General features: G+C 31.2%; 2 protein-coding genes and 1 long non-coding RNA gene across 9 annotated transcripts in view; all 3 read left to right on the top strand.

Annotated features, from left to right (window-relative positions):
• Positions 1–1,536, top strand: part of LOC127716018 (uncharacterized) — a 364,497-nt gene extending 362,961 nt beyond the window's left edge. For all 6 annotated transcript variants that reach the window (XM_052222140.1, XM_052222138.1, XM_052222142.1 and 3 more), the window contains exon 6: positions 1,261–1,536. In XM_052222140.1, the coding sequence (XP_052078100.1) occupies positions 1,261–1,313 (53 nt within the window). In that variant the 3' untranslated portion in view covers positions 1,314–1,536. The remainder of the gene's footprint in view (positions 1–1,260) is intronic.
• The window catches only part of LOC127716004 (transcription intermediary factor 1-alpha-like), a 431,824-nt gene that overhangs the window by 138,373 nt on the left and 278,260 nt on the right, over positions 1–15,191 (top strand). The gene's annotated exons all lie outside the window — the stretch shown is intronic.
• Positions 11,264–15,188, top strand: LOC127716046 (uncharacterized). Its single transcript, XR_007988727.1, has 4 exons — positions 11,264–11,479; positions 12,435–12,632; positions 13,928–14,043; positions 15,163–15,188. It is a non-coding gene; the product is annotated as an uncharacterized LOC127716046 (long non-coding RNA).

Here is a 15,191-nt window from a genome sequence, read left to right as displayed (position 1 = left end):
TGTCTTCTTTCTGATTGTACCAATGTTGACTTGAGTGTGAATGCATATAGTGACAGAGAGTTGAAAGATGTCAAAGGAACATTCAAACTCATAAGTCGAAAATGTATTTACAAAACAATGGCAAAATAGATAAAAAGACTAAAATATAAAAACTATACAAAACACACCATAGTGAACCAAAGACTGAGCCATAAGAACCCTACCAAAAACCGGGAGTGATCTCATGTGCTCTGGAAGGGAGAGGAGATCCTGCTTCACTTCACTTGTCGTGTTGTTAATGTAAAAAAAAACCCTGTGATAAGTCTAATTAGGTAAGTCAATATGTGATTATTAGTCTTTCTAATAAATTTTTAACACTAAAACCACAGTAAATTACTGTTTTTACTGACGAGGAATTTTTCAACAGGCTAGATTTATTCTTTCGGCTTGGGAGTTCAACCAAAGCTTAACTGTATAAACAAAAATGATAAGCCGACCATACAGTATGAATGTTTTCTTATTATTGAAGCCCGTACGGTTGCACGTGATTGCTTACATTCACTTCTTTGAAGTTTGGTGGATAGTTTTCTCATTGCCAATCATACAACATCTCCTTATTTTCAAGTTCTTCACTCTACAAGATACACTCGATAATGATATGTACAATGAATGGTCACTAAAATGCACCATGAAACCTCTTTACAAATCATTAATATTTTTTCATCAGCAATGACAACCACCATTCAAAAAAATGTACAGATGACTATTCTTCCCACCCAGCATTTAAAGCTGTGAATTAGAAGTCAATGCTAAATCTCTCAAAATATCAGAGAAAATACAATGTTAATCATTTTCTCCTTGCAAAACTATACAAATGCGTCATTTTAACACTATTCAGATGTTTCATTAATGTGTTTTAGATTGATTGAAATAATTTGTATAACTTAGTTTAATTTAAAAAATGGCCCTTTAAGATACATCATCTGTAAATAAAAACACAAAGTCGTTCATAAATTTTGTAAAAGAAGACTCTGAAAACAGTCAAACAGAAAGATCTTCTTTTGAAAAGAAGCTATATTTATCCCTGAAACTTCACTTGACGTTTCAAAGATTACACCTTTTCACTGTTTAATTAAAGCATGACAGTAATATTTTTATCCACGTAGAAGTGTAAAAATGTGTGAGGTTATTCCGAGGTTTTTAGCAAATTTACTCCTGGTTCTGAGCACCTCATACATAAGCGTCATATTTAGGAATACATTTTGTTCTTTTTATTTGTAGATACGGCTGTTCCAGCAGATACCATGATTATATCTGTTCTTTGTATTGTATAAAGTGCAAAAAGAGACAGAGAAGAAGGATCAGGAAAATATATTGACATAATATGTAGCAATATTTTAATTGTAACTTGATATTCAGGTGGTACCAAACATCTTGGTTAAATTGATTTGGCTCGTTTCATTTTCGTTAAATAACAAACTATTAACTTTGGCCCTTTGACAGAAATATAAAAATGTAAAACACATGTTATCGAGAAAAAATAAATATTATTGGATATACAGTAGTTTGACTATCACTAATGTTAAGCTGATTGATATTGTCTTTACAAAAGAACGGGATTAAAACTTTCAGATTTTTGCTTAGTTATCTCCCTTGTGTAATATGTATGAAGCATTCTTATACATAAACTTGAAATTCAGTATAATAGTTTAATTTTCTTTGCGAACTCTGTAGTTTGCACTTTTGAATGTATACATGGGCATATCAAACTAAGAGTTTCGAGTGCTGAAGTTGAAATCATCCCCATCGCGATGTGGTTGACCGTTGTAGAATATCCGTTTCACAGATTGTAGTGGATATGTTCCTAATGTCGTAACAACAAGCCCGTCCCTTTTCACAAATGTTACTCACCGAATTAGACTTATTACAAGGTTTGTACTAACATTGCTGTTCTCTTTAAATAAAATATCCTTGCATCTTCCTTAAGTAATGTCTTCATTCTATAATAATGACCCCAGTGATTCATGTTCTATGTTTTTGTTGTATGCACTTTTATTTCTCTTAATTTTGTGGAGCAACCGTGTCTACTAGTAGATTATAACTTTTGTTGAAATCACCTGCATATTTCGTATTCTATTCGAAGATGGTGTGATTATGACGTCACGAAGTATCGATATCAAAGGCAAAATGATGGTCTACTTGAAGTCTTTTTAAGAGAGTTTGTCAACACGACAACATGAGTATTGATGGAATAACACACTAACTATTGATTTTAGTTACTACACATAATTGATGTTTGATAATACATGTTTTGTGTCTTTGTTTCTCGTGATACTAAATTACAAATTAATCTTTTTTTGTTTTGAGAAAATGAACCTATTTCACCATTGTTATGCCAGTGTATGTGCTTAGTGCATGTTTAGAAATTTAAATGTAGGATACCACTAATAGCTAAGAACAAGAGAGTGATTTTGAATTGCATTGATTTTTTTTTATTTTTCAGCCCAGATCTGGCCAGTATTCATAATGCTAACGAGATTATATTTTCTTATTCATTTACATCTAAATTGAAGAGCTCTTGTCCCTGGCTTAGAGTCTTTATTCAGTGCATGCCCCAAAAAAAAATTCAATTATCATGATAGTAATTAAATAAAACGTTTTTCGATTTTTTTTTTTTGGGAAAATAAAAAACATGAAAATTGCAGCAGATTTCTCTTTCAGAAAGTTATACATGTGTCGGATTGCATTTTTCAAAAACACCACAGAACAGAAGGCAATTTTAATTCTAATATAATTGTGGTAACTCAAACATACCGGGGGCGGGATGGGGCGAGTTCGTCGACGATAAACGGACCTTGGTTGATTGATCGATTTATATTAGATACATATAAACTTTGATATGCTGTAACATTTAAAGTTGTAATTAGGTAATATGTAGATTAAATAATTTCAGGGGCATTGAAACCGCAAAAAAAATGTCGGATATCAATTTGACAAATACTGTTATTCAAATTATAACATTTGCGACTAATTATTTGTTAAATTGATGTGTCTATATCTCTTTCTGAGTAAAAGCATATGAAGCCAATGTCAAAATAAAAAAGACTACCTTGGCCTCGTTTTCTTTTTTTTGTTGTTCCTGGACTATAAATATGAGGGCTCTAGATATCTATCAATTAATGATTACAAGATATAGAAACATATCGATTACATCATAGAAATTAGGAGAAATAACTTTCGTATGGAATATCAGGATTACTCTGGTCATATTTGTATTCGAAATCCTGAAGATGTTATAAGCATTTTGCCAAAAAAACGTATTTGTCAGTATCGTTTACGGTTGCGAAGGAGTAGCGATGACAAGAACAACTGAGATATCTCTGAGATAAGTCTACGGTTATGCGGTGTTAGCGTGAAAGATGTAAAAAGCATACGAACTGGTCGATCTGTTTTTAAAAGAGAGACAAAAGATACCAGAGGGACAAACAAACTCATAAAACCAAAAAAAAAAAAACAAAAAAAAAACTGACAACGAACACTGTTTCCTCACTAGTAATCATATCTTATATCTTTCTTTTCATATTGGATATGCATTGATGATTCAAATAATAAACTGGAAAAATAACAAATACATTCAGTTTTCTCTTTACGGAAAAACATTCTAACGATAGTATTGTCTTTTGTGATATCAAATAACAAATGTCTACACCTTGACAAAGTCGGCTTCTATAGGTCCTATTTTGGTTGATACTACTACGGGTGAAATGTTTACAGTCCTTGGATGGTGTAAACTTCCCACTCACACCATACACCATTACACCATTCACCATACACCATTACAACATACACCTTGTGCCATTACACCATACACGTTACACCTTTGCACCATACACCTTACACATTACACCATACACCATTCCCCATTCTATCTACACGATCCGAAATTACCCATAATGCAATTAAATTTCAAAGAAAGCGTGCGACTACAAAATTATTTATTTGATTTAAAAAACGAATTTTGATCACAATATTGTAATTTAATGTATAAAATTAAAATCTCCGTGGTCATGCCTATGATGGTTATATAAACAATACAGATTAAATATATATACATGTATTTGTAAATAAAGTACGCATAAAACTTTGCTTGTAATGCAAATTTATCCGCGATCTGCCTATCTATAAATTAAAAACGATATTGGTTACAATGCTATTATTATCGGTTTTAACATGTATCGTAAATCTTATAAACTTGGTTTTCAGATAAAATCGACAAACAATGCCAAAAATGAATACTTCAGGATGACTGGTACATGTACAACATGTACAACAAAATTATTTTAAGCATCAACCAAAACTGACCATATTTGCACTTATAATTATAAAATTGAGAATGGAAATGGGGAGTGTGTCAATCTGTTAATTTATATAGGGTTAAAAAATTTGGAAATATTTTTGCCCTCCTTTTATTAAAAATATTGTCTCGCTACAAAATTTCAGTAATTTTGATACCTCAGGCTGACTCATATAACAAAATTATTTAACTCATCAACCAAAACTGACCATAATATTTTCACTTTATTATATAGATCTATATAGCCGCATAGTAAATCAGCAATATTTTGATGTCAGGGTGGATTCTATAATACAAATGACAGCAACATTGCAAAACAACATGTACAATGACAAAAATTTGTCCCCATCAATCTAGATTGCCAGCATGTCCTCTTTTTATTCAATATATTGTCTCGCAACAAAATTTCAGTAGTTTTGATACCTCAGGTTGACTCGTATAACAAAATTATTTTAACGCATCAACAAAAACTGACCATATTTGCACTTTATTATGTATATCTATAAAGCCACATAGTAAATCAGCAATATCTTGTTGTCAGGATGGATTGTATAACACAAATGACAGCAACAGTGCAATACAATGACAACAAAAATTTGTCCTGATCAATCTAGATAGCCAACATGACCTCTTTTATTCAAAATATTGTCTCGCAAGAAAATTTCAGTAGTTTTGATACCTCAGGCTGACTCGTATAACAAAATAATTTTAAAGCATCAACCAAAACTGACCATATTTGCACTTTATCATGTAAATCTATATAGCTGCATAGTAAATCAGTAATATTTTGATGTCAGAATGGATTGTATAATACAAATGACAGCAACATTGCAACACAATGACGACAAAAAATATACCCATCAATTTAGATAGCCAGCATGCCCTCTTTTTAATTAAAATATGGTCTCGCAACAATTTTTCAGTAATTTTGATACCTAAGGCTGACTAGTATAACAAAATTATTTAAACGCATCAACAAAAACTGACCATATTTGCACTTTATTATGTATATCTATATAGCCGCATAGTAAATCAGCAATATTTTGATGTCAGGATGGATTGTATAATACAAATGACAGCAACATTGCAATACAATGACAACAAAAATTTGTCCCCATCAATCTAGATAGCCAGCATGTCCTCTTTTTATTCAAAATATTGTCTCGTAAGAAAATTTCAGTAGTTTTGATACTTCAGGCTGACTTGTATAACAAAATTATTTTAAAGCATCAACCAAAACTGACCATATTTGCACTTTTAATATTATTTATATCTATATAGCCACATAGTAAAGCAGCTATATTTTATTGTCAGAATGGGTTGCATTATACAAATGACAGCAACATTGCAACACAATGACAACAAAAATTATCCCCATCAATTAAGATTGCCAGCATGTCCTCTTTTTATTCAAAATATTGTCTCGCAACAAAATTTCAGTAATTTTGATACCTAAGGCTGACTAGTATAACAAAATTATTTAAACGCATCAACAAAAACTGACCATATTTGCACTTTATTATGTATATCTATATAGCCGCATAGTAAATCAGCAATATTTTGATGTCAGGATGGATTGTATAATACAAATGACAGCAACATTGCAATACAATGACAACAAAAATTTGTCCCCATCAATCTAGATAGCCAGCATGTCCTCTTTTTATTCAAAATATTGTCTCGTAAGAAAATTTCAGTAGTTTTGATACTTCAGGCTGACTTGTATAACAAAATTATTTTAAAGCATCAACCAAAACTGACCATATTTGCACTTTTAATATTATTTATATCTATATAGCCACATAGTAAAGCAGCTATATTTTATTGTCAGAATGGGTTGCATTATACAAATGACAGCAACATTGCAACACAATGACAACAAAAATTATCCCCATCAATTAAGATTGCCAGCATGTCCTCTTTTTATTCAAAATATTGTCTCGCAACAAAATTTCAGTAATTTTGATACCTAAGGCTGACTAGTATAACAAAATTATTTAAACGCATCAACAAAAACTGACCATATTTGCACTTTATTATGTATATCTATATAGCCGCATAGTAAATCAGCAATATTTTGATGTCAGGATGGATTGTATAATACAAATGACAGCAACATTGCAATACAATGACAACAAAAATTTGTCCCCATCAATCTAGATAGCCAGCATGTCCTCTTTTTATTCAAAATATTGTCTCGTAAGAAAATTTCAGTAGTTTTGATACTTCAGGCTGACTTGTATAACAAAATTATTTTAAAGCATCAACCAAAACTGACCATATTTGCACTTTTAATATTATTTATATCTATATAGCCACATAGTAAAGCAGCTATATTTTATTGTCAGAATGGGTTGCATTATACAAATGACAGCAACATTGCAACACAATGACAACAAAAATTATCCCCATCAATTAAGATTGCCAGCATGTCCTCTTTTTATTCAAAATATTGTCTCGCAACAAAATTTCAGTAATTTTGATACCTAAGGCTGACTAGTATAACACAATTATTTAAACGCATCAACAAAAACTGACCATATTTGCACATTATTATGTATATCTATATAGCAACATAGTAAATCAGCAATATTTTGATGTCAGGATGGATTGTATAATACAAATGACAGCAACATTGCAATACAATGACAACAAAAATTTATTCCCATCAATCTAGATAGCCAGCATGTCCTCTTTTTATTCAAAATATTGTCACGCAACAAACTTTCAGTAGTTTTGATACCTCAGGCTGACTCGTATAACAAAATTATTTAAACGAATCAACCAAAACTGACCATATTTGCATTTTATTATTATGTAAATCTATATAGCCGCATAGTAAATCAGCAATATTTTGTTGTCAGAATGGATTGCATTATACAAATGACAGCAACATTGCAATACAATGACAACACAAATTTGTCCCCATCAATCTAGATTGCCAGCATGTCCTCTTTTTATTCAAAATATTGTGTCACAAGAAAATTTCAGTAGTTTTGATACCTCAGGCTGACTCATATAACAAAACTATTTTAAAGTATCAACCAAAACTGACCATATTTGCACTTTATTATGTAAATCTATATAGCCGCATAGTAAATCAGCAATATTTTGATGTCAGGATGGATTGTATAATACAAATGACAGCAACATTGCAATACAATGATAACAAATTCTTGTCCGCTTTAATTTAGAATGCCAGCATTTCATCTCTGTATTCGTTATATAAAACTGTCACTAAAGTCAGTATCAGTATCTGTATTTCCCACTTCCATGACTTCTGAATATGGACGGGTACATCACAGATTCCTTTTGGGCTATTGTGTGATGGGTTGGTCTGCGCATAAATTAGTCGTGCTTGCTGAGGTGTGATGATTTAAACTCAGTAGTTCAGGATGGTTTGTATAATAAAACTATTCCACCTCATCATCCAACAGTGTGACTGACATGACAGATTTCATTTGTACTTTATAATGAAAAGTATGAGAAGTTCTCTTCTAGGAAAAGTATACTGTTAGTATATTATGTCGGTTGGTTGATTTTGTTGGTGGCTAAATATCAAGTGGCAAATATTTCATTCCGTTTCACATAAGTATATTTTTTCGGACGTTCAATATATCATTTATAATCCGTAAAGACAAATCTAACGAAATTGACGAGATTGTTCATAATTATACAACACCTTATGTGCAATAACACTGTACAATTTTCCTTTGAACATTTTTTGGAAAACAGAATCGTAAATCCAAGGCAAACATAGGTGAATGACGATAAGATATTTATAAAGAGACTGTCAAAAGTGGGGAACGAAGCAACTTTAAAAATGATGTTGATAACCCGTGATATAATAATACTGTTCCGATGCGTGGATAACCTTTCTATCCGCCTTCTAGTTTAAATAAAATCCTTTCTTTTATGATAACTGCATGTGATCACAAGTGTGTAATTTTAAAGCCATTGTTTAATGTAAATAAGAATATGAAAAAAAAAGATTTTTTAATATGTGTATATTAAATATATATGACATAGAGTCTAACGAGTAAAGTAATTTGCTTTACTGGGAAAAAAGAACAATAGGATTATTATTATTGTTTATGTTTACAATCCGAAAAATTAAAATAAAATGAACTTCGGTTTCAACCAATGAAATGTCGTACACTATTCATTCACACCATTCCCGATCGCACGTTACACAATCACACCATAGCACCATACACCATTACACCATTCCCCTTACACCATACACCATAGCACCATACACCTTCTACCATTGCACCATATGCCATACACCATTACACCATACACGTTATTTTGGGAAGTTTACACCATCCAAGGGCTGTATCAGCGAAAGGTCATTATCTCAATAGTCAGTGATTCGTAATTGACATTGTTTAAATCATACCCATTTTAGAATTCTCCATTGATAAGTCGAGGTTTAGGTTTCAATTCTTTCACTTGACCTTTGATAAAGATTTATCTTCAAGTCTATTTTGTCCATACAGCTATGCACAACTTAAGATTATTAAACATGCTTGGATTTGAAATGTTTGAAGTTGATAAATGTGATACATTGTCAAATGGATATATTTATGTCGGTATGATTGCATGGTTTCATAAGAAAACAGTCAAATGAACAAACAAACAAATCGACTGATATATTGTAAGATGCAGGCCTAGACATTTAGTTTATTCACATTCGAAAGTCATCAATAGAAATCAAACTGACATTACCATGGAAAGAAACCAAAAATTAATAAAAAGACAATCAACTGCACATATGGTAAAAAGCTCCTTCTCAATAATTGTTTTAATAAATATAATACTTCATTTTGATTAAAAACATCTATCCTTATTAACTTACAGTTGTATTATATTCCTTCTGGCATTTACATATTGAACGGTGGACACGAGTCGAATGATTCGAAATGAACAGATTTGCCTTGAGATACATGTAGGCGATTTCTAATTTCTCAAACAGATAACGGAAGCATTTATTTTTAAAAGAACATCGATGTTTCACCGGTCAATAAACTAAAAAACGTACGATATTATACATGTTATACTGAACATCCCATTTTATCCCGTTTAACCGTACATTTGAAGAGGGAACATGATGACACAAAATGACAAGGTTAGTATCACTGCAATGTATTTGATGTTGGCGGTTCATTTTCACATCTAAATGTAATTTTTATGGAAAGATTTCATTAAATTTATAAAAAAATGCTTATCAAATAAGTTGTTTTAATAAATGTTAATTATATTTAAAACGTCTATCACATCAATTGTCAGATTTAAATTTGACATTTAATTTCTAAGAACTGAATATTGATCACAAATGATTAAAAAACACTTGATATAAATCAACTATGCTCGAACAGCTGATTTGGACAGATCATTATAATTTATATCCGTCAAAACAGATACATCACTGTTTTCAGACATATAACACTTCCTTGGTCATCAAATATCAGTCCCTATGAACTTACATTGGTACTTGTATACCTTTCTTCGAAAAAAAACAGGTTCACCCTAAGAAACACGTGGGTTGACTTTCTGATTTGTCAACATATTACGGAAGCATATATTCGAATAAGACATCGATGTTTAATAGTTAAACCGTAGGATTCAGGAGAAGGTCAACACACTAAAAAACATATGATATCATAGTGAACATTTCATTTTTCATAAATCTGAAGAGAGTTCATGATGGCACAAAATTATAAGGTTAGTTTTAATGTATTGATTTTGTTGTTGGCTGTTCATTTTCATGACAGAACTTCGATTACAATTGCAAAAGTGTATCACCACTATGTCTTATTGCAGTACTGTAAGCTTGTGAAGAATTTCCCTTTTTCAATAGTCTAAATTATGAATGATCAACAAACGGTACTTAAAGTTTAGACCATATTTGGACGAAAACTTATTTTAGATGCCTTTGTGATGAGGAGCTATTGCTGTGATAAAAGTACCAACATTTCAAAATATTCCCTCCTGTAAATAAATGTAGCATGCAATTGAGGGTTCTGCCCTTTCACTAACTCATTTAAAATCAGAGGAATGTCGTATATATTTATTCCTGTTTATGGCGTTCTAGTATTATATTCACTGCAAGAATGGAGTTCATGATTATATTGCAATGAAAGTATCAAGTTTCTTCAACAATTTAAACAAAAAATCCGATACATTGGTATCCTAACAATAGTGAGAAATATATTTCTCAACATAATGTATTACTTTATTTTTTTCATTTCTGTGGTTACATTTTTACTTCGAAGTGTGTAAAATTTTATAGATATTCTAAATGTTTAAACAAAAACAAAAAAGATGCAAAACTAACTTTTAAAAAGCCTGCTCTCTGGTGGTAGAAGTCCTTTTGCTTTTTTATAACATTTTTCAAATCTTTAAATAAAGTTTTTTTTTGCCGTAACGCACACGGCTATGATAAAAACAAAAGGTTTTTGTATTGTTTGAAGTGATCAGAAGAAAATTTGTTTTACATTTTGGGGGAAATTTCAATACACAAAATGTAGTAGCACTTTCCAAAAATGTGCTTGCTTTAAACGCATTTTCTTCTGAAGGCAAGAAAATCATGATTTTTTTTTACTTTGAAATAATACGAAATTGATTTGTAATCGTTTAACTTGATCATTTAATGACTTTTGATTGCAGAAAATGGTCAGATAATTATGTTGCTACCAATTAATTAATAATGTTTAAATTCCAGAAACACATCTTTCAGTGCACATTGAATTCTTTTTAAACAGCCAAACATATAATTGGGGCTGGTATAGCTATACGGTATGGGTTTGTCTCATGGTTGATGTCGTACGGTTGCTTATAATTGCTTACATCCATTTCAATTAATATTGGTGGATATTTGTCTCATTAGCAATCATACCATATCTTATATGATCATGTAACCCAATACTTAATTTGCTGAGCAGTATTATGTTGAATGCATTTTAATTCATTGCGTCGATAAATTGCTTTAAAAACTTAAATATCACATACTTTTATGTTCTCTTTTTCAGCTTATATTTATAGTACTGATCGTGGATTTCCTTCCACTATGTGTAAGCTTAGTATTTCAAAATGCTGAAGAAGAACGGCCAAATTTGTTAGTAATTGAAGACGATGCCTGAGGTAAATGCGTTACTAATAAACAGATGTCTTTGAAAATGTATAATTCCTATCAATGTCAGTATTGGTGACTTCAACATACTCATATATTATAAATATTGTACATTTAACATGCTAAAGAAGTAGTATTTCCGCGCCTTTTAATACTCTTAACTAATTATCACTGTTCTGTCGAAAGAAATATAACAAAAACAACAAAACAACAAAAGAACTACCCGTCTTGCTTTGATAGAGTACAAAAAAACAAAAACAAATGCGGAACCATGTAAACTCTGTATTGCAATTATACATTTTTATAACATATTGATATTTCTATATCATGTATATTGCAATTTACTTTTGTTGCACACTTGTTTTTTTTTAATTCGGACAACTTTGAAATAAAACAGTAAACCATAAGCAAAATAAAATATACAAAAAGTTTTAAACACTTGTTCATTGTTTCATATTCGGAGCGCCATTAAAAATGATTTTTTATTTGTTTCATGAATTCAAATTTCAAGTGCAATGTGTTTATCAAATACTTGTAATATCGACAACACGTAAAAAAATGAAAACCACACATAATAATGTCAATACAAAAATTCCAACTGAACACAACACTTTTGGTCGTTGTAATATTACCAGTAAATGCATTGATGTTTTAAACATACCAGTTCTTTGAAAAATATTTTAAACGTGACTGCTGAGCTGATCACAATAGAACATAAGAATATTCTAAAGATCACACGTACATGTATGATGCATATAGATTTGAATGTGAAATCTGACACTTGACGATATACATTTATCATCCGTGATACCGGTAACGCCATTCAAGATGACTTAACACAACCAATCTTATGTTTGAACTATTTTCATCTGGTGTTGAAAGAACACTATACTAAGTAGTTATCAATTATAATCATTGGTTATTTGTATTACATTTACTCATCTTTTATTTCAAAATCCATTGCAGAAACTTTTATAGGAAACTTTTTTGGAAACGGCTTTGGATCTATTTTTTCCCTACTTTTTTTCCAATCTTTGATTACGGTACCTATGATGGCTATGATGGGAATGATGATTCCCAGTACAACAACTAGTGTCAGTCAGGTAACTTTGACTCCAACAATGCAAGCCTTATCAACAACGCAAACCTCATCAACAACAAATAGTGAGTATTATTGACAAAATCATTTAGCTTATGTTAAGATATAACAAATGTCGGTATTCCCCTCTTGTTACCTTAATATCGCAACGGCCTCGATCTATATGTAGTATGAAGTAGTCCTTCAGTGATGTATGCACCTGTCTGTGATTCATATAGCAACAATTTTCTAGTGCGTCTATCAGAAACATTGAATAACTAAGCTATAGATGTCATAATTACATTGTCAATCTATAATGTTACCAATACATTTGGATGTGTATATCCACCTTTATTTGAAGCAAGCTTTATCGTGTCTAGACAAAAAGCACTTTTGTGTTGATATGTCTTTAATTTGTTATGCTTTATGTTGTTTACAGTTGTATACTGTGGTTATGTTTTATGTTTTTCCCCTGTTATACTGCCATGTCATTATGAGTTGGGTTTCAACTTATAAGTTGGAATATTCCTAATGATTGGTTGTTGGTTGCTTAACGTCCAGTGGCAAATATTCCATGCATGTTAAGGACGAACGATACCTTTTGAAAATTTTGCCTCTCTTTTACAATGGCCTACATGTAAATTATTGTTTTAAAACATTCACTTTTTATTTTTTTTAGTACATTCCAATGGAAGGTAGTGATAAACTGAAAATAAACTCTACTTAATAAACCGAGTTCTTTTTCTTTTTTTTTATGAAAAGTATATGTTTGCATGTGTGTTTGTGTGTGGGTGAGGGATGGGGATGGGGGTAGGTGATCGGTTTGGAGGGGACATTTAAGACAGAATATGCATTTTGAACAACTTATTAAACAGACAAGACACATTTAATAAAACATCGGTCAATAAATGTTTGGTTATTTGTGTCGTTGATTACGGTCTCATTTACGTTAACACTCCATCCCAGAGTTCTTATATTCATATTTCATCATTTTGTTTTAATAGAAACATAACATGATACATATCGATAATATTACATGTGCACGAACTATTTGTGGACAGAACGTTAATTCGATATTTGCTTACTTTTCCGGAGCACCTGAGATTACCCCGGTTTTTGGTGTTGCACAGTCTTTAATATTATTTATTGTGTTTTGTAGACTGTTGCTTGTTTTTTGCAATTTGTTGTATAAATTAGCTCTTTTTCTCTCTGATGACATGTCTTTGGCAGTTTATTTTCAATTTATGATACCTCCGCCTCTTTTGTAATGCTTTTGCATTTAGAATTATTCAAAACATTGTGTTGAACGTGGTAACTTTATCTTCATTTATGTTTTTCCATTGTTTTAATTCTTTGAACTCCAATGTTGTCATATTTATAGCACCATGTATTCAAACAAATTGCCCTAATGGTTATGTGTTGCTTACTGACCAAAATGCTAGCCCTAATTGTTACCTGTATAGTGGAAATACTGAGAAATCATGGTATAACGCTTGGGTGAGTAATGTTTAAAATAGAAACAATTTAAACTCTTTATTTCGTAACATATTGATTTCATATAATTTCAAATAAGTCCATTATTACTTTGTTTTGTAGAAAGAACTTTTCGAAAATTATCCTATGACAATTTTTCTTTTTGCAACGAGACAGAGTACACTGACATCGCGTCTCCTCTGATGCATACGTTACCCCTTATGCAAAGCCATACTTAGTCAAAATGGCACAATTATGAATCTGACACAATGGTTGACATAACAGATTCAAAGAATATTCTGGTATTTGAATATTTAAAACTATAAGCTAAAGATCTAAATATACCGTAGCGGTAAACAAATACATTGTTGTACGTAATGGTGACCATAACTAAAGTCAACAGAAGTAAACCGCTGTTCAATAGTCATAAACCGATTAACCGAAAACAAATCAAGGGTCACAAAACGAAACCGAGGTTATAAAACGCATGTAGTGGCGATTTAAGTAGCTTATTCCTTGAAACAATTTATGTAACGAATCTAATAAAATCAGAGTAGTATGAACATACACGAGAACAACCAATTAATTCTGATGAGTATCCTCCTTAAGAATGACCAAGTGGTATGCTACTGCTAAGATAGGGAATATTGATTATTGGGGTGTTAAAATCATCACGTTTATGAAAGATTCTAGTTTTAAATCGTTGAAGAAGGCTTCATATCCGAACAAAAAATAGATATGCAGTAGACCTTCTAGTCTCGACAGCTTTTTTTTTTATCTCAAGTTCACTGAGATAAGTGATAAGATAAGATTTGGGTTATTGAGTAACAAGACAGCATGAACATAACGAAAGTTGAATTAAGAACATTGAAGTTTAGTTTTATGTTAACTGAATTGTCTGGGTAATAATAGTAACCAATAACTAAAAAACAATTATTTTTTTCATCGTATAAGCAGAGGTTCAAGTTGAACATATTGTAGATTATAAAGCTTAAGACAAAATAAAAGTCAAATGGTTTTCTTATATGATACAAAAACAAATTAAAACAGACATACATTCATATTAATATATCATGCTACTTATAAAAATAGGTAGTTGAAATAATGATTCACATTAGAGATGTCTTCTTTTTGCAACATTAGAGGACATGTGCCATGACTCCTGGAGCTCT

Source organism: Mytilus californianus, unplaced genomic scaffold (genome assembly GCF_021869535.1).
Source record: "Mytilus californianus isolate M0D057914Y unplaced genomic scaffold, xbMytCali1.0.p SCAF_9, whole genome shotgun sequence".
Lineage (NCBI taxonomy): Eukaryota > Metazoa > Mollusca > Bivalvia > Mytilida > Mytilidae > Mytilus > Mytilus californianus.
The sequence above is the reverse complement of the archived record's forward strand: the minus strand, read 5'-3'. Positions and strand labels throughout refer to the sequence as shown.